Raw genomic sequence first — 26,312 nt, 5'->3', positions numbered from 1 at the left:
AATATTTTTATATTTGTGTTCTGATAAAAGCCTCATTTCTAAAATATATAGAGAAATGACTCAAGTTTATGAGAATTTAAGCCATTCTTCAACTGATAAATGCCCAAAAGATATGAACAGACAATTTTCAGATGAAGAAATTGAAACCATCTCTAGTCATATGAAAAGCTACTCTAAATCACTACTGATCAGAGAAATGCAAATTAAGACAATGCTGAAGTACCACTATACCCCTCTCAGATTGACTAAGATAACAGAAAAAGAAAATGCCAAATGTTGGAGGCGGTGTGGGAAAATTGGGACACTAATGCATTGTTGGTGGAGTTGTAAATTGATATAACCATTCTGGAGAGCAATTTGAAACTATGCTCAAAGGGCTATCAAAATGTGCATAACATATTTGACATGTATTGGACTGCCTGCTGGGTGGGGGAGGAGATGGGGGAAGAAGGAGAAATTATGTGGTAGGGGTTTAGGCAAGGGTTAATGTTGGAAAAAATTACCCATGCATATGATTTGTGAATAAAAAGCTTTAATAAAAAATAAGGTTTAAAAAATGTGCTTACCACTTGATCCAGCAGTGACTCTACTGGGCTTTTATCTCAAAGAGATCTTAAAGAAGGAAAAAGGACCCACTTGTGCAAAAATGTTTGTGGCAGCCCTTTTTGTAGTGGCAAGAAACTGGAAACTGAGTGGATGCCCGTAAGTTGGAGAATGGCTGAATAAGTTATGGTCTGTGAGTATTATGAAATATTATTGTTCTATAAGAAATGATCAGCAGGATGAGTTTAGAGAGGCCTATAGAGACTTACATGAATTGATGCTAAGTGAAATGAACAGAATCAAGAGAATATTGTACACTACAACAGCAAGATTATAGGATCAATTTTGATGGACATGGCTCTTCCCAACAATGAAATGATTCAGGCCCATCCCAATGATCTTGCAATGGAGAGAGACATCTACACTTAGAGAGAGGACTATGGAACTGAGTCTGGATCACAACATAGTATTTTCACTTCTTTTGTTGTTGTTTGCTTGAATTTTATTTTCTTTCTCATTTTTCTTTCTTTTTGATCTGATTTTTCTTGGCAGTAAGATAATTATATAAATATGAATGCCTATATTTGATTTACATATATTTCCCCCATGTTTAACATATATTGGATCACTTACCACAACATAAAGTTTTGCAAGGGTCATTTTTTTTCTTTATTAAGGCTTTTTATTTTTCAAAACATATGTGGGAACAATTCTTCAACATTAGCCCTTGTGAAATCTTGTGTTCCAATTTTCCTCCCCTTTCCCCCAAGGCTTCTCTAGATGGCAAGTGGTCCAATACATGTTAAATTTGGTAGAAATATATGTTAAATTCAATATATGCATACTTATTTATATAATTGTCATTCTACACACACAAAAAAATCAAATCAAACCAGTAAAAAAAAAGAGAGAAGCAAAATAAAATGCAAGTATACAACAATAAAAAGAGTAAAAATGCTATGTTGTGAACCACATTCAGTTCCCACAGTCTTCTCACTATGTTTAGATGGCTCTCTTCATCACTGAACAATTGGAACTGGTTTGAATCATCTCATTGTTGAAGAAAGCCATATCCATCAGAATTGATCATTGTATAATCTTGTTCTTGCCATGTATGACCTCCTGGATCTGCTCATTTCACTTAGCATCAGTTCATGTAAGTCTCTCCAGACCTCTCTGAAATCATCCTGCTGGTTGTTTCTTATAGAACAATAATATTTCATAACATTCATATACCATAGTTTATTTAGCCATTCTCCAATTGATGGGCATCCATTCAGTTTCCAGTTTTGCTGTCACTACAAAAAGGGCTGCCACAAATATTTTTGCATATGTGGGTCCCTTTCCCTCTTTTAAGATCTATTTGGGATATAAGTCCCATAGAAACACTGCTGCAACAAAGGGTATGCACAGTTTGATAACTTTTTGAGCATAGTTCCAAATTGCTCTCCAGAATGGTTGAATCCATTCACGGTTCCACCAACAATGTATTAGTGTCCCAGTCTTCCCATATCCCCTCCAACATTTGTCATTATATTTTCTTGTCATCTTAGCCAATCTGAAAGGTGTGCAGTGGTATCTCAGAGTTGTCTTAATTTGCTTTTCTCTGATCAATAGTGATTTAGAGCACCTTTTTATATGACTAGAAATAATTTCAATTTCTTCATCTGAAAATTGTTCATATCCTTTGACTGTTCATCAACTGGAGAATGGTTTGAATTCTTATAAATTTGAGTCAATTCTCTATATTGTTAGAAATGAGGCCTTTATCAGAACCTTTGAATGTAAAAATGTTTTCCCAGTTTATTGTTTCCCTTCTAATCTTGTTTGCATTACTTTTGTTTTGTACAAAAACTTTTTAATTTAGTATAATCAAAATTATCTATTTTGTGATCAATAATGATGTCCAATTCTTCTTTGGTCACAAATTCCTTCCTCCTCCACAGATCTGAGAGGTAAATTATCCTATGTTCTTCTAATTTGTTTATAATATCATTCTTTAAGTCTAGGTCATGAACTCATTTTGACCTTATCTTGGTATATGGTATTAGGTATGGGTCACTGCCTAGTTTCTGTCATATTAGTTTCCAATTTTCCCAGCAGTTTTTGTGAAATAGTGGATTCTTATCCCAAAAGCTGGGTTCTTTGGGTTCATCAAACACTAGATTACTATAGTCATTGACTGTTTTGTTCTGTGAATACTTATTCTACTTATCGACTACTGTATTTCTTAGCCAGTACTAAATGGTTTTGATGACTGCTGCCTTATAATATAGTTTTAGACCTGGTACAGTTAGAGCACCTTCATTTGCATTTTGTTTCATTAATTCACAAGGGTCAATGTTGAAAAATTATCCTTGCATAAATTTTGAAAATCAAAAGCTTCAATTAAAAAAAGTCATTCCAAGATTGCCTATTTTTGATACTTCTAGCAGATATAATGTGATAGGTTTGAAATTTCAACTTTGATTATGGTGGCCTTTAATTTGTCACCTCAAAGCATTCACTCAGTCTGTCCCACTCAGATAACATGAGATGTAGAGAAACTATGCTCCCTTCCAAAGGAAAGAGGACAAAAATATGAAGTGGTATAAAGACCCAGAAGTGTAGCATTGATTAGAGGATAAGGAGCCTCCATATTGGTGGGAAAGTGGGAATAAACCAAATTGAATTCGTCCTTCCACAGAATTTTCACACAGCCAGGACGTGGTCCAAGCTTCTAAACCTTTTAATTTAAGCAGACTAAAGCCTTCATACTATAGGAGTCTGGATAGGGGAAAATGTATCCTATATCAGTGGAAGGAGGAAGATGAAACAATATAAACTACTAGGAATAGAAGATACAGCATGAAAAATAGATCCAGAGGGAAATGGCAGATATAGCCCAGTACCCAAGCCAGATAAATCAACAGTAAAGATAAATAAAGAAGGAAAAATGAACAAATCTTCTAAGTCAGGTCATAGTAGAATGGACAGCAATTCTATTATCAAGGAAAATGAATCCCCACTGATAGAGAAACATGATAATAAGTTACATGTGATTCTGAAACAATACCAAAGAGAATTCTTTTTAAAAAAGAAAATAATTAAAATGGAAAGAATGCTATGATGAATTCAATAAGACAAAGAAAGCAGACTCAATACAGGATATACAATATCTCCAAAATAGTGAAGTAAAATAATAGAACAACAGATTTGAAATTTTTTAAAAAGTGAAGAAAATTTGGCAGCACAGAAATAAAAAAATAACAATTTAAAAATACTTCAATACTCTATAAGTTGAAGAAACTGATTTTTGAAGACAGAATGAATAGATATATTTTAAGACTCATTGGTTTCTCAGAAACTACTTCAAGAAAAAAATACAAGAACTTAATTTGTAATAATTGAAAAATGGCATCACATTTAGTAGACCAAGTTTTAAAAAAATTAACATAAATTCTTAAAATCATGTGATTCTTAACAACTTCTGCCCCCTCTTTCCATTCTTGACATTGTGATTTTTAGGAAAAAGCAACCTTGTAAAAGTCAGCAAGTTAAAAAATATTTACCTAGTTCTTTTTTTTTTTTAACGTGAATCATTATTTTTTTTTTATTATAGCTTTTTATTTACAAGATATATGCATGGGTAATTTTTCAGCATTGACAATTGCAAAACCTTTTGTTCCAACTTTTCCCCTCCTTCCCCCACCCCTTCCAGCTGGCAGGTTGACCAATACATGTTAAATATGTTAAAGTATAAGTTAAATACAATATATGTATACATGTCCAAACAGTTATTTTGCTGTACAAAAGGAATAGACTTTAAAATAGTGTACAATTAGACTGTGAAGGAAATAAAACTGCAGATGGACAAAAATAGAAGGATTGGGAATTCTATGTAGTGATTCATAGTCATCTCTCAGAGTTCTTTCCTGGGTATAGCTGGTTCAGTTCATTACTGCTCTATGGAACTGATTTTATTTGCCTAGTTCTTACATATTGTAGGGACTGACTATATCCTGAGGATACAAAGAAAGGCAACAGAAAGGCCCTGCCTTTCAGTCTAATAAAGGAAACAACATGCAAACAGCTATGTACAAATAAGATGCATGTGGAATAAACTGGAGACAATCAATAGAGGAAAGTCACTAGTATTAAAAGTGATTAAAAAGCACTTTTGAGGAAAGTAAGACTTTAACTGGAATTTGAAAGAAACTAATGAATCAAGGAGTTAAAGATGAGGAAAGGGAAAATTCTAGGTATGGGGAATAGCCAGGGGAAGGATATGGGCATGGAATGTGGAGAGAAATAGCAAGGATACCATAGATCACACATGTAGGAATACATGAGCTATGATTGGAAAGGTAAGGAAGCAGGACAGGTTATGAAAGGCTTTGAATATCCAAACAAAGGATTTTTACATTTGATTCTGGAGGTGATAGGAAGCCACTGGAATTTATCTAGAGATGTTGCCTCTAACAAGTATTAGTAAATTATAGTAAAGATTAATTGGGGAAGATAATCAGTTCTGTTTTAGACATGATAAATTTGAAGTGTCTAGGTGGCTTGGAGATATCCAGTAGTCAAATATTGTAGGACTGGAGTTCAGAAAAGAGAATTGGACTAGATATACAGATTTGGGGGTCACCTTCATAGACATGATAATTGAAATAATGTGTGATTATGAATCTTTAAGAGAAAGGGTATAGAGAAAATGGAAGACCCACAGTTGTTGCTGAAAAAGAAAAAAAAAACTTTGACATAAAGAAAAATGGTAGAATGTATATGTATAAAGAATTTAAAGTCCTATTCCTTACACATATGAATAGTATGGTAGCTCAAATGGGTTCACAATGTAAAGTTATATGAAAACCTTAAAGTGTTATATAAATGTTAGTTTCTACTGCTACTGCTACTGCTGCTGCTGTTACTCCTTCTCCTTCTCTCTCTACCCCCTCCTCAGGTAAAAGAAGCAGAAAAAGGACTAATTTATATGAAAATTAAATAAAAGCCAAGTGCAAAGAAATACAAACTTCAGATGAAGTGAGGAAAGACATAGTCTATTAGGAAGACTAAATAAAGAACTGCCTCTCAGATGAATTACTGAGAAGATTTGTTTGAGGGCAGAAAAATAACCATCGCTTCAGGGCATTTCAATCCATTCCTTCATTTGCATTTGGGCATTTTTAGAATTTGGAAACTTAAAACTCACAAAGGGGTAAATCAAATAACTATTTAGAGACTATGGGAAGTTTAAAAAAGGACTGTTGGTTTCCTCCTTGCCAGAAAAGTAAATTTCATGAGTTTTATCTCATAAAGGAAAGATGAATTCTGTATCACCTGAAAGCTCTAATTTTGGGCCTGATTGCTCTCTACTGCCCTCTTTAGTTTGGAGATGGAGAAGAAGAATGGGGAAAAAAAATACTTACTTTTCTGTGAGAATAGGCTTGTATAGCTGAGAGCAATTGGACAAAGTCGAATCCTTCTGAGTGGAAAGGTAATTAGATTTATCAATATTGCCTAGAGAGCCAATGTGAAGTGTTTTTTTAGTTTTCTGGCTTAAAGGAACTACTTGTCATTGCAACAATATAGCACTTTCAAAGCCCTGTTCAGGGAACTGTTAGTGAAAAGAGTTTGTTACTACTTTCTCAGCTTGAGAGCAGCTGTAGATTTGATCAGCACGAAAGTAATGAAAATTAAAAAAGAAAGGAAGTAACAGATAACTAGCATGATATGGGGCAGATTTTTTTCCCTGAAGAGACAAAGTCCCTATAGTATAATAATTGTAAATTGCCCTTACTCATATAATTCACCTTAAATATCTTTCTTTGAGTTCACTTATCCCTCATGGACACTGTATGCATTTGGTGAGAGAATGAAACCCAGGTTTATGTATGGATTGTGATGCCTTGACTATTAATGCATTTTAAATATTGAGTAACATATTATTGTTCTTGCCTCTTGTCATCTTTAATCAGAAAGATAGATGGTGAATCCAAGGTGTGTAATGAGAGAGAACCAATATACTTTGATTTTATTACAGTTCTGAGTATAGTCCTGGGGAGGTCACACTCATAAATGGCAGTCACTCAGATTTCCAAGCTCTGTCTTTAAACTTAATCTTAAAAGGGGACTGGTGGTAAAAAGGAGCAGAAAGCCACTAGGAATAAGAAGATATCAACAACAGGTTATTGGGAACAATTACTGAAAGACGTCAGTATGTTTGTTGATATTTATTAAGTTCACAATTTTAAAAAAATAAAAATTGCAAAAAGAAAGCTAAATCATGAGATCTGCCTGATGGTTGGACCTAAATGAAACAGAGCTTTGGACAGGAGGAGGAGATGTGCAGATTGTAGGTGATAGAGATGAGACTGATTGTTATCTAGCACTAGCAAAAATATAAAATTTTGGAATCTGTATCCCTCACCTCCACATCAAGACATCCAGACATTTATTAGAAAAAATGACACCTGCCTATTATTTTTTTCTATCTTTCCCTGGGAAAATATATTTTTTTCAAGAGCTTTCCTTTTGTTTCGTTTTATTTTTTTCCTGTTGGGGAAAGTTGTTTGTCATTTTTTCCAGCAACAAGGGAAAGTAGTCTGGGATTTACAAATTTGTTTGTTCCTTCCTTCCAACTTTCAGTTTAAATCAAATTTTTTTAACCTATCATAAAACATATAAGGTCCTGTTTATCTATCATATATAATCTGAAAAGAAGGGAGATGTAAAATAGAAAGGATTTGTTAACTTAAAGTGTCTTGGGGCTCAAAGCTGGAAATTTAATAGAAATAAGAGTCTTTTATGTGGCTTAATGAAGGTATTTAAAAAAAAAAGGAAAGGAAACCATCTCTAGAAAGATAGCTTTAAGAAATAAGATGATACAGCCCCAGAAGTGAAAGAATGAAGCAATAAGAAGCTATTTTTCTTACCCTTGAAATAAGCGCATGCTTAATTTAAAAGAAAAGCTATAATCCAGAAGAGGAATGGGTTGTGAAATCCCTGCCCATACCAAAGGAGTGGTGGATGATTCCCTTTGACATGTGCAAAATGATCCCCTTCTTATCTTCCTTGATCAACAGCACTCCCTAATGATCTTATCAATATAGTATAGTGCAAAGGACTGGATTGGAAGCCAGTATACTTGGGACATAGTCCAGTTTCTTCTGGCAACTAGTTATGTGAGCATAGGCAAATCATTTTTCATTTTAATCTTGGGGTCTTCATCTCTGAAATGGAGGGTTGAGACTAGATAAGAGGTTCATAATCTCTATTTTTTGTAAAGCCTATTGCCCCCTTTGTAGAATAATTTTAAAAGCTTAAAATAAAGAACATAAGATTACAAAGGAAACCAATTATACAAAAATGCAATCATCAAAATAGTTAAAAGAAAAACAAGTTCATAGAACTCCAGGTTAAGAATTCTTGTACTACTAGATAACATACAGGGCCCCTTTCAACTCTATACCTTCATTTTCAACAGAAAAAAAAAAAAGCATTTTGTAGATAGAAAAATGTTTCTGGCTAGTATTATTTATATCAGCATTAATTAAATGTACTTATCAATACTAAATGTGAATCAATTATTTCTAAAGAATTTCTACTCTTTATGTGATCTTTAACATATTTTTAATTTATATTACAACACAGAGCCCGGTGTCTTGAACATATAGGTGCTCAATTTTTATTAGCTGAATGAATAAACAATTGAATAAATTCCCAAACTTTTTTGAAAAAAAAATTGAATGAATTTAAATAATGCAATATAGTGTAAGGTATAACAATATTTTCCCTTTATTTTTGTTTTTAATGACAATTTATTCTCTTATTTGTGTAGATTATATGATACATATTAAATAGTGCAGACAATTGAAACATTTACTTTTGGCTTTTGAGAAGATAGTTAATATTAGACAAGTTCCTTTATGATTTGATTCCTAATTTTTTTTTTATTCCAAGTCTAAGATTATGGTGATTGTACCAACCAGCTGCCATTTTCACTTTCTATTTTCCTTATCTGTGAAATGAAGAAGCTGGAAGAAAGGATCACTGAGTAGCATTATATGAACTCTCCAGTTTTCTTCTCACTCAAACCAGGATCTAGAAGTTGAACTTTGAAGGAAAATGCTGAATTTAAAGTAAAAAAGAATGTATACCCTGAATACAGGAACAGGTCTGTCAAATCCTGACCCACCACTTTTCTTTATATACAATTTTTTTCCAGGTTTATTCTAGCAGCAAGTTCCTATTTTATAAGTGACTCAGTGATTCATGCTGACATGCCTGTCAGCAGCCGCTAAAATTGATGGATATTTAAATGAGAGTTTTAAAAGGATCTCATTTTTATTTAATATGGTTTTGATGGAAATTAAATACCTAGATTCTTTGTTCCTTCTCTGAACTTTGAGGAGGTGGCAAAGGAGGGGTAGGAAGTGAATCTTTTGGCCTCTTCTTACATCCAATTACCCTTTTCCTCTTAGGTATTTTGCTTTGGACTTTTTCTATTATCAGTGTGCCCATAACTAAGATATAATTTCCCCTGAATTCTATTTTGTTATTTATGTCACAAGGGTAAGTTGGAACTCACAAGTGTGAGAAAATTGATACTGTTGCTAATGGGATACAGTAGAAATAAGCAGTCTGACTGACTTCTTCACTCCCTTATATTTGCATTGCTATTCTATTGCTAAAGTATTCCTGAAATGATTAGTGTAGGAGGATGGGTTTGGTCTTGAATCTTCTCCCTTAAAGCTTTGAGAGTTGAAGATCCCAGAAGGATCAGTTTTCTCACTTGTACTGAAAATGTCACTCTAACAGTTATCTGTCTGCACAGTCAAATTTCAAGAATACGTTTGAATTTACCGCATTCACACCATTTTCTGTCATGGTGCTAAAAATGAGTAAAGCAGTCTAGAGCTTGTGAGGTTGTGATAACTGATCAACTTTGCCAATAAAAAAAAACAACACACAAAAACCCCCACATACATACATTCAACTGACATTATGAAGCCATAAAAGGTTCGAAAAAATTTAAATATGAAATTCAAGTTTGAGGGATGTGGTTTTCACATTGTCTGTGTCTGTCCTCAACAACTGATGGCTTTGTGATGGCTGATTTAATAAAAAAAAAAAAAGTCAATATGGTTGTTAGGATAAATTACATTTCACTTTCCCGGTTTTTAAATTAATTTGATCATCACAGTGTTTGATCATCTATTAATTATAAAATCCTTAGAATTGCTATAGCACTTTGCATTTTAAAAGTATTTTCATATTCATTCAAAAACAATTAATAATCTATTAAATACTGATTATGTATACAGCATTATGCTAGGTAGTGGGGATATGTTATTTATTTCATAACTTCAAGGAGCTTAGATTCTGGATTGGTTATCTGATTTTATCTCCTGAAATCTTTTTGAAGTAGAAAGGACAGGTTTCTATATTAATTGCATTTTATAAATAAGAAATTTAAGTGACCAACCTAAGTAATCTTAATGAAACACTTTTTGAATTCATACTTGTGGAATGAATGAAAAGCATACACTAGAAATCACCAGGTACTTATTCTGAATAAGATCAAATTAATCTGTTTTGCTTTTTTTGATAGTATTGCCAGATATGAAGACCACAAATGTAATGGATGATTATTTCAGTGAAGTAACTGAAAAATTCTTTCATGGTTCCCCTGTGGATTTGATGAAGTCATATGTGGAGACAGGTGAAGTCATGTAGAATGTTTACACTTTATCGCTCATCAGTCCATAGTTGGAGCACTATATTGGGTTTTTATACAGTTCATCTCAAGACAGACATTAACAAACCAGAATGCAAAAACAAATGGCTGATGTGAGGTGAATGATTTGGCTAGTGTATTATATGAGGAACATTCAAAGAGTTTCAATTTGTCTAGCAGGAAGAGAAAATATAAGGAGAATGGAATAACTGTTTCCTAAATATTTAAAGGAATATCTTATGGATAAAGGAGTGGTTAGGTAACATGGGTCACTAAATTTCTCTGGACATTTCCTTCTCTGCATGATGAAGATTCACTATGATGATTTTTCATCACTACAATTATGAGATAGCATTGGATAAAATGGTGGACTTGGATTCAGAATGAATGACTTTAAATCCAAGTCTGTAATTTATTATTTTTAAGTGATGGTATATAAATTTAAAAAATTAGCTTCAGGTTTTCTATCTGTAAAAACAGGGACCATGTTTGTTTCAACAACCTCACAGAGTTGCTGTTTAAAAAAAAAATGTAATCCATGATGTTAGAGTTATTTTATGTAGCTCTCAAGGGAAGATATGTTACCAAAGGACAGAATGAATGAATGTGAATAATCATTTAGCATTTATTCAGAATTTGGAAGCATTCAGAATAATGATTAAACTCAATAAAAGAAATCTTTAATAATTTGAGGTACATTTAAATGAAGTACACCGCTTAAATTAATAATGTGCTTTTAGGTATTTCCTGTGTTTAGGTAGAAAAAGAATGGCCATTTTAGAGGGATGTTAGTTTGCTTTATAAGTTAGGCTAAATGGTCAGGAAGCAACTAAGTGGCACAGTAGATAAAAGGTTTGGCTTGAAGTCAGGAAGAACTATGCTGAATATGGCCTCTGACACTTGTGAATTGTATGATTCTATGAAAAACACTTAACGTCTGTTTACCTGCTTCCTTAACTCTGAAATAGGGATGATAATAGCACTTACCTCTCAATTTTGTTGTGAGAATCAAAACAGATTATATTGAGAAGTACTTAACACAATGCCATGGTGCACTGCCGTTTATTAAACTCATGGTATTTTTTAGATATTTTCAAGCATATCTGACTCTTTATGATCTCATTTGTGGTTTTCTTGGAACAGATACTGGAGTGGTTAACATTTCCCTTTCCTTCTCCAGTTCATTTCACAGATAAGGAAACTGAGTCAAACATGGTTAAGTGATTTGCCTAGAGTCACATAGCCTATAAATGTCTAAGACCAGATTTGAACTCAAGAAGTCTTTCTGTCTCTAGGTCTGGTACTCAGTTCACTGTGCCACCTAGCTGTCCTATTAAATCCATACTAGGTGCTTAATAAATCCTCCTTCCCTTCCTCCCTTCCCTCTCTTCCCTGCTTTTTCTCCCTTCCTTCCTCCCTCTTTTCCTCCCTATCTTTGTCTCTCCCTCCTTCCCTCCCTCTCTCTCTCTCATTTCCTTCCTTCCTTCCTCTCTTGCTTCTTTCCCAATTCTGAAGTTTTAATTTGGATAATTTTATTATGCACATTGAGAAATCAAAATGTTGCTGTGACCAGAATGTTATTATTATTTTTTTTTACTTTTCCTGTTGAAATCACATCCTTTCATTGACTTCCCCAAAATGAAAGATGTGCTGGGATTATCAACATACTTATGTTTGAATTTTTGCTTTTGTATCACACCCAGCATGCCATCTGTTCTTAAATAATGGCAAATAGTAATAAAATATTGCAACTTTCACAGTATATCAGGAAATGAGTATAATTAATAGATAACTCAACATAACATTGTTTAATATAGAGAAAAATTCTCTCCAAGATTTATACCCAATCCAAAAAAACAAAAAATAAAACGTAAGTTAAATTACAGCAAGGATCTTATTAGAAGGAAGTTTCACTCCCTATATGGAACCCAAGGATAACATCAGCGTGAATCTCCATCATACACTGCCTTAAACACACCTATATAGAAAAATCCACATTTTTTTTTTTAAAAAAGATAAATTTGGAGGATAATATAGAGCTTACAAAAGAACTCACACAAGGATTTCTTAAAATTACATTAAAAAATATACCTCCATTGTGTATTCTACAACTCTTTACTGTAGTAGCAATTGTTGTCTCTTTAAAATAGATTACATAGCTTCAGGCTACTCTAAAAAAAGCAGGAGGCACCATAATGATTTCAGATAAAGCAACAATAAAAATTGATAATGTCAAGAGAAAAAAAATCCCAAGAAACTACATTATGCTTAAAGGTAGCATAGATAATGAAAAAAATAACATTATTAAATATATATGTATCAAATGACATAGTACCAAAGTTGTGAAAATCAAACCTAAGATGAGATATCCAAGATGGCAGAATTGTTTTCAGCATAACTTTTTCAACCTAACAATCTCAAAAGAAGGAGATATGAGCCAAGTCTAGTGTAATTAAAACTAAATCTGCAAGATATGAAGAGATATATGCTGCACATGAACAAAGCTTTATGAAACAATATCAGAGAAATGAAATAACTAAAAATCTGACTTACCAACTCCCTCTCAAGGGGGTTTGTACCAGGTTTGGCTGGCTAAAACAAAACATAGTCTTATTTGGTTACATGACCTATTTGTGGTAGCCTAGCTCTAGTTCTTCCCAAGAAATAGAAGTCAATATATAAAAAAAGAAAGGGAAGATAACTTGGGTGTGAGGGCAGAAGTTATAGCACAGAGGCAACTAAAAAGGGTACTTCCATATGCAAGAGAAACCTAATTGGAGTTAATCCTTTTCTATAATGTATTTATTTGAACAGAAAGTAAGCTGGGCATACAAAACTATCATCAGGGAAGAATAAAAAAGCTTGGTCTCACGAATTTATCTTGGAGACCTTCTATATGTCCCAGAAATTGGAGGAGGAAGGGCAAGGAGGACAGCATGAGAAGGGAAGCAAAAGATAAAGTACTAGAAAACAAATAAAGGATAATAAAAAATAAAGAGAGAAAGACTAGGGATAAAACCATCTCTTAACCAATAATAAGACTCATAAAACAGAAGAGAAAATGATTTAGAATTTTTTTTAAAAGTCTGTTAACATATTGAGAAAATGTTATACTTTGAAGAGACATTTGTTGATTATCCAGGAATCACTGAATAGTGGCAAATAAATCCAGAACTGTTCAACAGAAAAGTTAAAACTTTTCAAAGAAGATATTAGTATGATAACTAGGTCAGAAACCAGAGCTTCAAAACAGAAATAACCAAGACAAAAAATTGAATAGATAACTGGGACCAAACGATGGAGAATCTCTCCATAAGCAATGGAGGTTAGTTCAGTACATCATCAACTTTTCACCAGGACAATTACAATAGTTTTCTAACTGATTTCTCTGCCTTAATGTTCCTCCTACTAAAATCTATCATACAAATATTTGCTAAAGTGATATTCCTATAATATAGTGTGACCATATGCCTATCCTACTACTCAACAAAGTTCATTGGATTCTTATTACCTCCATGATAAAATATAAAATCCTCCACTTGGCATTTCAAGCTCTTCATTACCTAGTTTCCTCTCCTCTTCCACCATGCTTACACACATTACTCCTCATAACACATTCTATGGCCTAGCCATATTCTGTCTAATTGCTGTCCTTACACATTTGCATTGGTTATTCTCAATGTTTACAACGCTCTCACTCTGTATCTTTCCTTCTTAAAATCCTAGTTTTCTTTCAAACTCAAGTACCTATTGTTCCCCTGAGGTGCTAGTGACTCTTCTGAAATTATCTCCCACTTATTCTCTGTATATCTTGTATATAATACTTAACTACTTCCATATTATCTTCTCCATTAGAACATAAGCTTACTGAATGCAAAGATTGTTTTCATTTTTTATTTTTAGGTTTGAAGAGTATTTGGTGCATATCAAACATTTGATGAATGCTTATTGGTTGTATTGCAAAACAAGATTATAAAAGTGCAAGCAAATTTGTCAGAAGAAAAGTTAAGTAGTAATAATTTGAAAGAACAATATGTTGCATGAAAGAAATATGTTAAAAATAAATGTGAATACATAATTAAAATGAGAAACTAAAACAAATTTAGTATGTGTCAGATGAGGACCAAAAAAGCAGTAGTTGTAAGCATGCTATCAGGCTATGGATAAGAATTGGGACTGGATATAGAGAATTCTATAGAAAATAGAGTTTTGGTATAGAGAAGCTCTGAATAATGAAGCTCCCTTGCCTAATGCAGATTATTACTTTCTTTAAAATGTTAGAAAGTTGCTTAGAAAAGTAAAAGACTAATTTGCAATGGGTCCCAGAGACAGATCTTAAATCCAGTCTTTGAGGTAATAAGATGTCTTTGAGGATAATACTTTATTCATTATATAATAATTGTCTCTCTTTACAATCAGACAAGGAAATGTTAAAAATTCAAAAAAAGTGATAAACAGGTAAAGTATATAATGCTTAAAGCAACCATACACTATGAAACAATATCAGCAATATACATATTTGCATGGAAAGTTATAGCATCTAAATTCACAAGGAAAATGCAACAATTTTATAATTACATAGATTTAAAAAATATCTTTAGGAAACTTTAATGTTACTCTCTCAGACCTTGAAAAATTTAGCAGAATGACAAAGCAAATATATAGACCTAAACCAGTCTGAAAAATTAGAATTGAAAAAAAATATGGCATTTTTCTGAATTGAGGGACTAAAAATATATACATTTCTTAACATCAGGTGGTACCTTTAAAAAGTAGGTAATATGTTATGGCACAGAGAGATTGAAAGTATTAAAAGAAGAAATATTAAACATATTCTTTACAGGCCATATCATAATAACATTAGTAATTAGAACAAAGACCATGAGCAATATATAGATTTAGATATACTAATCATACTTCAGATAATAAGCAGCTCAACAGAAAAGTCATGAAAATATTTAACAATTTGTGAAAGAGAAAAATAACTATGAAACAACATATCAAAATTTCAGGGGTACTGTTCTCAAAGGAAAATTTATTTCTGAAAATATTAAAAAGATAAAATAAAGGATTAATAAATTGAGCATGTGATTAAAAAACCTACAAAATCAATAAATTAGTACCTTAATCTTATCAATATTTAAGGAGTAATTAAGGACTCTCTTCTATAAATTATTTTCAATAATTGAGAAAAAACTACACTAAATTTCCTTTATGAGAGAAAATTTAATAACTAACCCAGGAAAGGAAAAAGCATAGAAAGAGAAATTTGGACCAGTATGACTAATGAATACTTATTTTAAAATGTATTTAAATCCCAAGTTTAAAAAATACAGAATATACATACAAACATATGCATATACGCAAGCAAACAACAAATTATAAAATTATAGAAACGGATGCAGAAAAAGTCTCTGGCAAAATTCAACATTCATTGAAGTTAAGCTAGAAAGTACAGACAAATGAAAAATGTCATATTAATCATGTTTACAAAGTAATTTAATATTTTTATAGTAAATTATTTACACTTCCCCATAGATGGTGATGTATCTATATATAAAACAGCAGTCAAATTGGACATTTGAGTGCCTGCACTTTCTGCTTATATAAGATAGGGAGAGCAAGTTTCCAAAAATAAAATGAGTTTATTACATACAAATAAGCATATATAAAAACATATATATATAAACATATCTATGTATAACAATAGTTACAATTATTTGCAATGTACATAAACTGAAAACTTCCCCAAATTTAGGGGGTATAGCAATCAATATCTTACTATACCATTATTAAATATATATACAAGACAAGAGACCAGTATTATAGATAGAAGGAAAACAATTATTCCTTTTTGTAGATCATATGAAGCTCTACTTAGAATATTTCAGGGTGAAATATTTAAAGAAAAACTGTGATATTAATAGTTTCAACAAGTTATCAAGCCACATAAATCCAAAATATATTAATATTTATGTTCAGCATTTAAAAAAGAATAGAAAATGATGAAAAAATCCATTAAGTATAACTTCAAAAGGCAAAAGGAAAAATGATTGGTTGTTAATCTACCAAGACATACATAAGATATATGTTCTTTTGTGTAAGTATTTGTGTGTGTGTACGTGTGTTTAGAGTACACTTTACAGGATGAAAGGAAAACTAAATATTTGTATAGCTCTTCAATGTCCATATTTGGGCAAAATCAATGTAATAAAATAATTTTATTATTTAAGTTAATTTATATATTTAGGACTATATCCAATGGCTACAGAAATACTTTATAGAACTAGATGAAATAATAACCAAGTTAATTTGGAGGAACTAAAGCTCTAGAATATCAAAGCAAATAGAGGAGAGAAAATAAGAATGAAGGAATCATCTCATGGCCTGATCAAAATATACTAAATAACAAAAAGTATTTGGTATAATATAAAAGTACGTAAGTGGAGTGCCTAGATAGGAAGAATTAGAAATAATCAATCTCAAAAGACCATTGTTCTACTAACCGAGAGCTTAATCTACTTATGAAGAACTTTTTTGGGGGCAAATACTGTTAGGCAGAAACTGGGTTTTTGCTAACACTTCATAATGTATGCAACCATCAACATGAATGGATACCAATTTAAATATAAAAGATCAATCCTACAAAAATGAAAAAAAGAACAAGACTAAATACCTTTCACAACTATGGTAAGGGGAAGAGTTTTTAACTAAATAATAGATAAAGGAAATTATAAAAGAAAGAAAAACTAGATAATTTCCATAGTTTGTAATTAAAATGCTTTTGCATGAATAAAATTCATGCCACTGGTAGAAAAGAGTAAACTGTCCAATAGGGAAAAAATCTTTCTTTGCTCATTGTCTGATATCTAAGATAAATAGGAAATTAATACAAATATAGAAGATGAAGAGTCATTCCTCAGTGGTCAAAATAATTAAGCAAATAGTTCTCCAAAGAATAGCAAAATATTAACATAACTTGAAAGAATCCTCCAAATCATTAATAGTAAAGAAAATGAAATTCAGAATAACTCAGATGTTTCAAACCATACCCAGAAAATTGGAAATATGTCAAGAGATAGAAATAATCAACATAGTAGAGACTGTGTGAAGATAGGCACACTAATACATTATTGTTTAATTGTGAATTTGTCTTATCATTTTGGAAAACAATTTGAAATAATGCTAAAAAGTGATTAAAATGTGCATGTCTGTTTCAACAGATTTTACTGTGAAGAATATACCCCAGTATTGTAAAAAATAGAAAGATCACCATCAAAATAGCTACAGGAAGAATTTTTTTTTATAACAAAGAACTGGAAACAAAGTTGGCTGACCATAAATAAATAACTTTTAAAAATCTATTAAGCACTTTTTAAATGGAAGAGACAACACATTTAGGATAGCGGTTGCCAGTATGGAAAGAATGGCTAGGGAATTGCAGATTTTGCATAGAATCACAGAGCAATTTATTGCCACATGATTTCTGGTACCAGTGGTAGTTTTAATTGGATTACTATTCATAGAGCAAGAAATAAAAAGAAGAGACTGGGGGTGATAGGGCAGATGACAAAATACTAATCAATTGGGGCATGGATTATGATACAGAAATTTAAAAGAATATCACTATGTCACAAGAAATAATACATAGGACACATTCCTATGTGTGTGTGTTTTATGTGAAGGTTTATATAAAAACAAAGTGAAGTAATAGAAGCACACACAATAATTAGATGTAAATAATAACAACAAATATGAATGGTGTAAATGTGGCAGAAGAGTTTGGTCTTGAAAAATAGTTAAGAATTTTTTGGATTGGTAAGCAAGAGAAGTAAGAAGATGTAAATATGGCAAGGTTGTGGTGCTGAAAGTACAGAAATAAAGACGAAGGTAAAACAATAATTGTTGGCTATCTAATCATTTTGCACTATTTATTTACCAATTGAGTCTATGCTAAAAGCAAGCACAGATTTTATACATACTTATCTAAGTATATTTTTGCTTTGGTCTAAAGTTGCTAAAAGAAAATTATGCTATGGTCATGTGGTTACAGATCATCAGAATATACCAAATTCAAGAGATGACAGTTATTGTGGGAACTCAAAGGTAATTTTAATCAACAACATCTACCAATCCACATGCTTCCTTGACAATAAATCATTCTTTAGAGAGAGAGGTATAGTTAAGGTCAGTGATGTCCTGGTAACTATTGAGAACATTCTGCTTCCTTGGGACTTCCACTTTATCAGTGCTGAACAATCTATTAGGACTCCTCTATAAATGGCAAAAAAAGTGCTGCCTGATAGTTAAACTAATGACAAAATTCTCTAAGTAATTAAATACCCCAGATCAGTTCCTCAAACATCATCCTCTCATTTAGCAGATTGCTCTTTGAAAAATTCTGAAAAAAATATATTATCCAAAAAATATCTTGTATACCTATAACTTGTCTCTAACAATTGTTTACCCTGAGAATGGATATGAATAGGTATTACAGAATAAAGCTCTATTGATAGGTCTATTAGGTGTATGCACCAGTCATTGTGTTTTAAAGTACACCAAAGTACACAATAAACAAGTCTGTAAGAGAAGTGACATTCTGTAATTACCTCTTCCTATCAAAAGAAAAACAATTCACAGAAATTTAATTAATACAGCAAGAGTCTATTTCCTATCTTAATTCTATCTTAATTGCAAAAGCAAATCAATTAGGATCAACAAGAACTAGTGCAGCCCCTGTGCTGTTTTAAGTTTCACCTAACAATTCCTTAGTCAGTACGATCAATATATAGAAGTGCTTAATAGACGGTGAATTGAATTTAATCATGAACATACCTTCTGAAGTTGTATATACTACCTTTACCATCAGTGCCCCCACGAAGCAAGCAAATCCATTAAATAGAGCCAAAAAATTCATGGAGATTCCTCTGACTCTACTTGGTATGAACCTATATGATATTATGGAACCTTAGGGAAGCAAGAGAAAGGCAGAGTTCAGAAAAATCTGCACCACAAAATGCAGTTTCAGATATTGCCTAAATTCTATTGTTTTAAATTCCAGATAAAATATTATGGTGGTGCAGTGGTATAGGGTTGGTGTGTCAAAATGAGTAGCAGTGTATGTGAAGTTTACTAGTAAGTAGTAATTACTTAACTGTTATTTGTCAATGTCTACAAAGATTAAAATTCAGCAGAGTATAATTTTGTCAGGCTATGAAAAGTGGGCTAAAATAGGAATCTTATAATATTCAGGAAATCTCCCCACAATTTGTTAAAATGATAATTTTTGCTACATTTATATACTGAGGTAGGCAATCTTTTGTGCCCCATTTTAGTATAAGCATGCTGGGATTCTGTTTACGTTAATTTGAATATAGAAATTTAATCTTTCTTACAAAATTAAATCAATCAATTTTTTTGAGACTCTACTGCGTGCAAGGCACTGTGTCAGACTTTAGATTGTTGTTGCTTTTTAAAAAATTGTTGAGCTAACTGTTCATCTAGAGTTAGTGTAGAGCAATAGGGCCACAATGAATCTTTGAAATGATTCCTTTCTCTCTACATTATTATTAAAATAATTGTGTGCATCTCAGTCTCACAAGTCTAGGAAGGAAAATGAAAATAAAAGGTTGAAATACTATTCTCCCCTGGCTCCTATTTTCAGAAAATGATTGCTTTTAATCTCTTTCTCCCTGTAGTTATGGTCCTGTAGTTATGACCTTTTCTTGATCAAGACTAGATGAAGCAGTCCATAGACTTGGAATCAAAGGATCAGAGTTCAAATTCTGTCTAAATGTAAGCTATTTACTTGCTCTTTTTTCACTGACTATTCACGATTGAGAATCTAAATACATCACAAAGAAACAAGAACTGTTCAAGATTTTGTATAAACAGTAAGACACTTTAAAGTACAAGAGAATTAACTGTAAGTAACAAAAGAAAAGAAATGAAAAATCTCAAGAGTATATGTTTGCCATTGCTAGAAAGGGGATGGAGTTAAATTGCAATTTTTTTGGTGTGGATTTTGAACAGTTAGAGACCACCAAGAGGGAAAACTTAACAATTACTCAAGGAATATTCATTAAATGTTTTCCATGAGCTAGATACCATGCTAAAGACTCATAATAGAAATATAAGCAAAAAAGAAAGATACTCCTTCTTCTCAAAGAACTTATACTGGAATGGGGGGTGGGATGGGGGAAAGGAGGAAGACAAATATAAAAAGGAATCAATAATTTGTTATTTAATCTTTTTTAAGTCATATTTGACTTTCTGTGACATCATTTTAGATTTTCTTGTTAAAGACATTGGAGCAGTTTGCCATTTTTTTTCTCCTATTTATTTTACAAAGGAGAATACTGAGGCAAACAGGATTAAGTGAGTTGCCCAGGGTCTCTCAGCCAGTGTGGTCAGAGCCCAGATTTGAACTCAGGAAGATGAGTCTTCCTGATTCCAGGTCTGATACTTTATCCAATTAGATGCCTTCACTTAATACTACTGTAAATATATTTTATTGATAATGATGAGTGATGATGTAAAATCACATTAAGAAATGACATACAAATTTAAGGCAATTTTGTACAGTAGCTTTTCAAATGATGGCAGAAAGCCTGAGTCTAAATTTTAGTTTTGTATAAAGAATGTATATATAAGACAAGCTATAAAAGGTCAAAGAAGTTTTGGGGGAAAATGATTATTAAAAGAAGAAATCTTGTTTATGGACTTTACTATCTATAAATGTAGGAATACAAATAATTGTCTAAATAGTCCTATTTCTTTCATTGTGAAAAAAGTAGGATTTTTAGTCCATTATTACTCTGTTAGTTAATTATTAATTGGCACTTTTCTCTTGCTAGAATTTCTAGTACAATATAATTCATTAACACATTTTGCTAGCTCTCAGCCTACTGCATAATCCCTCTTCCATGCCACTTTAGTAGTTTTGAAAGTGTCTTGTTCCCTTTTATAGTACTTAGCTTTTTAAGACCAAAAATCTCTATTTTGATCCTTTCCATATCTCTTCCTTCATGTTCTATTTTTCAAACTAAGTGATTATCAGACTGATCATTTTTAGGACCAAAGATATTTCCTTTGTCTCAGCCTCTTAACTGCAGGCATGAAACAAATCAACCATTATTCAAAATTCTTTATTTTGCTACTAAATTACACATAATCTATGCATAAGCATTAAAAACAAATTTGAATTCTACTCCACCTGTCAATAATTGCTAAAATGTGTCTACAAGTGGGGCTGACTACTAACACACAGATGTTTTGTTACAATATAATCAGAATAAACAAAACATGATATTATAACAATCTTTTTGAAGTACCTGATATTGAAAGCCCTGGAAATTTCATGAGCTCTTGCAAGGTGATGAAGATCTTTCCCTAACCAAAATTTAGAACTGAGGCATAGGCTTAGCTGCTGATAGATATGCATAATAAAGACAGGAATGGGTGTCTAAGTAAATGGATAATATTGATTTTGCCTCCTTACTTACCTTTAGCTCTGGTGCAAATTCATTTATACAATAGACCAAAAGTATTTGGGAGCATTTCGCCATGTTAGATCATTATTTGCAACAGACTCATTTGACTTCCCAGAAAGACATAAGGGAGTAAAAAATAAATATCTAGTATTAGCCTGGGAATACTCTGTCTGGTTTTTGTTACTGAGTGTGGTGGTAATAATGAAAGACTTATGAATCTGCCCTCATCAAGAAGGACTATGGATGAGGCTGAAAAATAGGTAAAGGCAGAAAGCCACGAGAGCAACATACCATTAGAGACTATTTACATAGTGTTTGACTAGACCAGTAGAAATCAGCAAAGCAATGTTCCCTGTAAAAATACCACAACCAGAGGGAAAGTCCAGTGAGATGAATGTGATGTTGTTATTCAAAGATATTGATATTCCTACATTATCAAAAGAATAAATTGCTTTTTCATACACAATTCTTATATATGAGTCCCTAGTTTATGATCCTAATGAATGATAGCTTTCTTCAATGATGGTGTACATATTTATGGGAAAATGTACTCTACATTTATACAGGGAGTGCAATATTGTGTATCATCTTATTATGTCATTCAATGCTATTGCTTTCAATTAATAGTATCCCCTGAGTGACTAAAGATAAAGTAAGCACATAAATGGAGCTTGGGAGTTCTCTTTTTGAGTAGAATGAACTCTCAGAGTACTGTCAATCTAAGTTAGCTATTTTGGAAATAATAAAAGGGTATCTGTGTACTGTACTCTCATTGTTCTTAATAAATGTTATAAACTTTGTTATCTTTTTTAACATTCTAGTAGGCCACTGATGAATTCTGACAATTTGAATAAGATTGAGGGCTTTAGAAGAGATGGCCTCCTCTCCATCTAGTCATCTCACAGAAATGATCTCCACTGTATCAAACTGAGAGAATAGTCTTCTATCATAGACAAAGGTCAGGGCTTTCTTGATTTAAAACCATTGACCCTGAGATGGGGGACACTTCTCTATTCATTTAAGAAGAATCAGATTCTTTGTTGGATGTGTTGGCAGTTTTCAACATGGATAAGCATTGTATCATCTTCCAGTATCCAACATGAATAGGACTGCATCTTCTTTAATGAGGCAGAATTGAGAATAGATACAATACTCAGCTTGATCTGACCAGAAATAGGAGAACTTCTGGATTTTGATCCTTCCTATTATTTTCTTTCCTTATAGCTATGAAGAGAGCAGGAATCTGTTCATTGCAGTTCTTATTTGTTTTAATTCTGCCTGTTAGCTGAAAAAGAAGAAAAATCTTTTGGCTCCACTCTTGCTGAACTGTGGGTACTAATCACCAACCCTATATCCCTTCTACCATATATTTTCTTTATTCATACTGAATGTTGTTGGAGAAGATAACTATGCTAATAGTCTACTACAAATGATTGTTATTTAACCTCAAATTGGCCCTCACCACTACCAAGCAAAACTTTTGTTTTTCCTTTTTTGGTTTTCTATACCAATTCCTCAAGCCCCAAGTGACCCCATTTTAGATTTTCTTTTCCTTAAGTCTCAAGTCTTCTCTCTCTCCCTTTCTCAGCTTTGGTAGATTCTTTTATTGAGAAAATTAAGACCATCTGCTCTCCCTTTTCTCTTATGTATGGTGAAGAGGCGGGCTTTCTCATTGCTAAAGCAAATCCCTATTCCTTGGCCCTGATATTACTTACAAATGAACATAATGGTGATGGTGATGGTGTGTGTGTGTGTGAACATATTAATATTGAATTTAGTATGAACACTTTATCAATTTATCTCTCTGCAGTTCACTATAGTTCAGAACTCCTCTACCCAAGAGATCTGTTAGCCTCAGTCTACTTGTAGCAGGAATGACAGTTGTGCATCAAGGTGTGATCACATCTTGAAAGTCAAACATTTAATTCAAAAATATGAACAATTTAGATAACCAAACTATTCTAGATTTTTTCTTGAGTTAAAATTTGAATTTTTATTGGCTTTCTGATATGTTACTGATTCCATTCCAGAGTTGTTAATAACACTGAATTATCTGGATATAATATTTATTTCTTTTAGGCTTGTTTGTGAGAAAGCACAAAAAGATAGTGATCCTCAAAAGCAGAATGCCTCCTTCAAAAGATTTTTATTTCCTTGTTGAACATCTGGCCTAATGATTATTGTTTTGATTCAGTTAGTATAGCTTCCATTCCACATAGTTTTGATGGCCTCAATTATTATTCTATATGTGACAAAGAAATAAAAGTAAATTAGATACTTTTAAATATAGGTGATACACAGGTTTGCTCAAAATTGTGGAAAACAGGATGTAAAGAAACAACAATTTAAACCATTTTTATTAGGTTGATATTTTTCATGAAATAAATTCAATAGATCCTAATATTGACACTTCTACTTACAGGCTGGATTGACTAGCGCTTCAGCCACACCAAGTAAAATGTACTGAGGGACCAGTTGGAGACAAGACATGGAAGAAACTGGAAGAATTTTGCCAGAAAGAATCTGCTCCACCAGAGGGAAGTTTTTTCTATGTATCTCGGAGAAGCCAGCTCCCATCACAGACAATGCAGCAGAAAAATTACCAGCAACTGAAAGAAATAAAAAAAAAATTAAAAATAAAAATTCTTGGAAAAAAGATGAACTAACAAGTAATAATGCTTCTTATAACAAAAATGCTTCAAATCACTAACAATAAGAAATTTGTATTAAAGTAGCTTTGAGGTTTTCCTACATACTTAACAGACTGGCAAAAATGAAAAAAAGAGGAAAACGACAAAAGCTAGAGGGGCCATCAGAAAACAGGCCCATATTAATGTTATTGGAATTACAAATCGGTGTATCTCTTCTGGAAAACAATTTGGAGGTAGGGTCCAAATGTCACTAAACTCTGTGTGCCATTTGATCCTGTGATATCACTATTAGATATGTACCCCAAATAAGTCAAAGATAGAGAATAAGGTTCATATGTACCAATATATTTGCAGCGGCTCTTTTTGTTATAGCAAAGAACTGGAAAGAAGGTATCCATTAATTGGGAATGGTTGAACAAATCATGGCATATGAACATAATGGAAAAGTTTTATGCTTTAAGAAATGGTTAAAGGGAATAGGTTCAGGAAAAAATTGGGAATTTTTTAATGAACTTAGAATAAAATGAGTTGAATCAGAAGTACATTATACAATAATTAAAACAATTTAAAGACAAACAACATTGAAAGCCTTAAGAGGTCTAATTAATATGGTAACTAAGCTATGATCTCAGAGGACTGATGATAATCAGTGCTATCTACCTATACTACCACACCATTCAAGATGCAGAATACAATAAAATGTTGAACATGGGCAATGTGAGAATTTGTTTTTCTTGACTATACATATTTGTTTTAAGGGCTTAATTTTTTTTTAATTGGAGGTGGTAGGAAATGAAAAGAAATGCTTGATAATTAAAAAAAAGGTAAATAAATAAAAAATGAGGTGGATTAATTTTAAAAAGTATGTCATCTCAAAAATAGTTTCTTGGAAAATAAAATAAGCTAATGAAAGATCAGTTTTTTACTTTGATAATTACATGTATGCCCATATACACACACTCAAGTATACATTTTGCTACTCAAATTGTAAAATGTCTAAGAAATCTAATGTGCTTTTGAGGATTTATAATAAAAATTCTCATTCATATAGGGGTTTAGAGTTATAAGGGATACATTTTATCTCATGATACAATAACCCTCTGACTGGAGTATATTGGATAATATTATCTCTGTTTTACAAAGAGGAGGAAGTTGAAGCATTTTTTTCCTCTTCTGAGCACCCCCACATCTCTACCAAGGAGGTAAAGAGGTTTGACACATCAGAAAAAAACATCCCCTCTTCTGAATAGCTGCAACTCTGCCTTGAGAGAAATGAGGACTCCTATCCAATTGGAAATGTTCCCAACCACCCCTGGGAGTTCTTAACCCTTAATCTAAACAAACCCTGGTGATCCAATCCTAATAATGGTTCTGGAAACTACAGGATTCTTTTGACTTCAAATTTCATCTTCTTTTCCTCCCCTTTAATTAATTTCTTATGATTATTTCATAATTTTGTAATATTCTAAAGCATTCACAGCTGACAATTCCCCAGTATTGTTGTTACTTTGTACATAGTACATTCTACTTTGCACCAACTCTTGTAAGTCCTTCCAGGTTTTTCCAAGAGCATCCTGCTCATCATTTCTTATAGCACAATAGTATCTCATCAACTAACGTACTACAAATTGTTCAGCCATTGCCTAATTGATGGACACTCTCTCAATTTCCAATTCCCTGCCCCCATAAAAAGGCTGCTATATGAATATTTTTCTACATAGAGGTTCTTAACTTTTAAAAAAATCTCTTTTGGGATATGGACCTAGCAGTGGTATTGCTAGATCAAAGAGTATATGTATTGTTTTAAAGTCCTCTGAGCATAGTTCGAAATTGCTCTACAGAATGATTGAATCAGTTCACAATTCCACTTACATTGTATTAATGTGTCATTTTGCCCATATCTCC

At 32.4% G+C, this 26,312-nt stretch overlaps 1 protein-coding gene across 1 annotated transcript in view; it reads right to left on the bottom strand.

The window, feature by feature from the left end:
* SLC15A5 (solute carrier family 15 member 5) overlaps nucleotides 1-26,312 on the bottom strand; it is a 221,551-nt gene that overhangs the window by 31,671 nt on the left and 163,568 nt on the right. The window contains exons 7-8 of the mRNA XM_051962427.1: nucleotides 24,177-24,365; nucleotides 19,100-19,231 (exon numbers count right to left, since the gene is read on the bottom strand). Of these exons, the coding sequence (XP_051818387.1) occupies nucleotides 19,100-19,231; nucleotides 24,177-24,365 (321 nt within the window). The remainder of the gene's footprint in view (nucleotides 1-19,099; nucleotides 19,232-24,176; nucleotides 24,366-26,312) is intronic.

The sequence above is a fragment of the Antechinus flavipes genome, chromosome 5, assembly GCF_016432865.1.
Source record: "Antechinus flavipes isolate AdamAnt ecotype Samford, QLD, Australia chromosome 5, AdamAnt_v2, whole genome shotgun sequence".
In the NCBI taxonomy this organism is placed as follows: domain Eukaryota; kingdom Metazoa; phylum Chordata; class Mammalia; order Dasyuromorphia; family Dasyuridae; genus Antechinus; species Antechinus flavipes.
Note: the sequence above shows the minus strand (reverse complement) of the source record. Positions and strands in the feature narration are given on the sequence as shown.